The sequence below is a fragment of the Lactuca saligna genome, chromosome 6, assembly GCF_052625555.1.
Source record: "Lactuca saligna cultivar CGN05327 chromosome 6, ASM5262555v1, whole genome shotgun sequence".
Lineage (NCBI taxonomy): Eukaryota > Viridiplantae > Streptophyta > Magnoliopsida > Asterales > Asteraceae > Lactuca > Lactuca saligna.
Window position 1 is genome coordinate 119,704,112 of NC_136422.1, and position 1,759 is coordinate 119,705,870.

Sequence of the window (1,759 nt, forward strand, 5' to 3'; positions counted from 1 at the left end):
GAAGAAGCTATTTTCAAGATTTGGAGTCCCAAAAGCTCTTATAAGTGACTGAGGCACTCATTTTGCCAATGATCAACTAGAAAAGGTCTTAAGGAAATATGGGGTAACTCATAAATTCTCTACATCATACCATCCACAAACGAGTGGGCAAACCAAAGTGAGCAATAGAGCCTTGAAAAGAATCTTGGAAAGATCGGTGGGGAGCAATCGGAAAGAGTGGTCGGACAAGCTAGACGATGCACTTTGGGCATTCCGAACAGCTTTCAAAACACCTATTGGTACTACACCATATAGGCTAGTGTATGTAAAGCAATGCCATTTACCGGTGGAAATCGAGCATAAAACTTTTCGGGCTTTAAAATGTGCAACTTCAACATAGCGGAGCTCAAGAACAACCGGTTGATGCAAATGAATGTTCTTGAGGAACTTAGACATGATGATTATACTAGTTCTTTAATCTATAAAGAGAAAACCAAAAGTTGGCATGACAAGAGGATCAAGGGTAATAAAGAGTTTCATGAAGGGAAAAAGGTGTTGCTTTTTAATTCAAGACTAAAGCTTTTTCCGGGCAAACTCAAGTCAAGATGGGATGGTCCTTTTCTAGTAAAGAAGGTGTTTCCACATGGTGCTATAGAGTTATTATCAAAAGATGGTACCCCTTTCAAGGTCAATGGACATAGAGTGAAAAGATATGAAGAAGGAGTCCCAAGGAATGAAGACATAGAAGAAGGGATGCTACTGGAGGGAATGGCAGAAACGTAGCATGGGAGGAGTCCAGCTAATGACTCTTTAAAAAGAAGCGCTTCCGGGAGGCAACCCGCGTTTAGAGTTTGCATTTCTTTTCCCTTTATTTTCTTTTTAATTTCTTACGTGCTTTTTTATTTTCATTCTTCCTCTGAAAATATGTTTTAAATGATTGCTTGAGGTCAAGCAATGCTTAGAGTATGGGGTGGTGGTTTTAAAATAAAAAAAAAAGTTTTTTTCAATCTGCAAGACTTACTCGCTGAGTTTATACGTATACTCGGCGAGTACATCTTTATAAACCCAGAAAATCAAAAAACATGGATGTACTCGGCGAGTAGCACTCTTCTACTCGGCGAGTAGATAATTTACACAGGTAGTTTACAATTTGTAAATAAGGGTTTTTCACTCATTCTAAACATTACCCTCATACTCGTCGTGCATATCTACTCTCAAGCCATTTCTTCAATTTTTTTTGAATCTCCATCTTTCAAGCATAAAGGTATGATCTTTACTCCCAATACTTGTTAAAGGTTAAAGGTTTATCAATTCTTAGCCCTTATTTTGCCCAAAACTCGGATTTGGGGGTTTCCTCAAATTCTAGGGTTTTGATATTACTTTGAATTAGGAGGCTCTAGACAAATTTTTTTTTTGGATTAGTGTTTTATGGACTTAGTACGAGAAACTCTTATGCAAAAATTAGATGTTTTAACTGACCTATAATGGTCCGATAACAATCTGGTCCTGATGTTCTTCTTACTCGCCGAGTAGTTCTTGAACTCGGCGAGTAGGGGCCTTGACAGGTCTGTGTTGTTTAATTTTAATTTTTGGGTGTTGTTTGTTTGTGCTTTCTTAATGTTATTTTGTAGGAACCATGTCCAGAAGAGGCCAAACTTCACGTGGGGGAAGCCAAGCAGACATCCCGTGGCTTTCTTTTCGCCAAATAATTTCTAAATCCTGACAAGCCCGCGCTAAAAACAGACTGGAAGCTTTAAAGTAGAAGGAGATCCACCTCCCT

The 1,759-nt window shown here is 38.6% G+C and overlaps 1 protein-coding gene across 1 annotated transcript; it reads left to right on the forward strand.

Annotated features, from left to right (window-relative positions):
* The first annotated feature begins 360 nt into the window (after nt 1–360).
* Nucleotides 361–762, forward strand: LOC145002852 (uncharacterized). Its single transcript, XM_078962037.1, has one exon. The coding sequence runs from the start codon at nt 361–363 to the stop codon at nt 760–762; it is 402 nt and encodes a 133-aa protein (XP_078818163.1).
* The last annotated feature ends 997 nt before the right edge of the window (nt 763–1,759 follow it).

Excerpts from the sequence above, each read along its gene's own strand:
- LOC145002852 (XM_078962037.1), top strand. The coding sequence starts at position 361 with ATGTGCAACTTCAACATAGCGGAGCTCAAGAACAACCGGTTGATGCAA.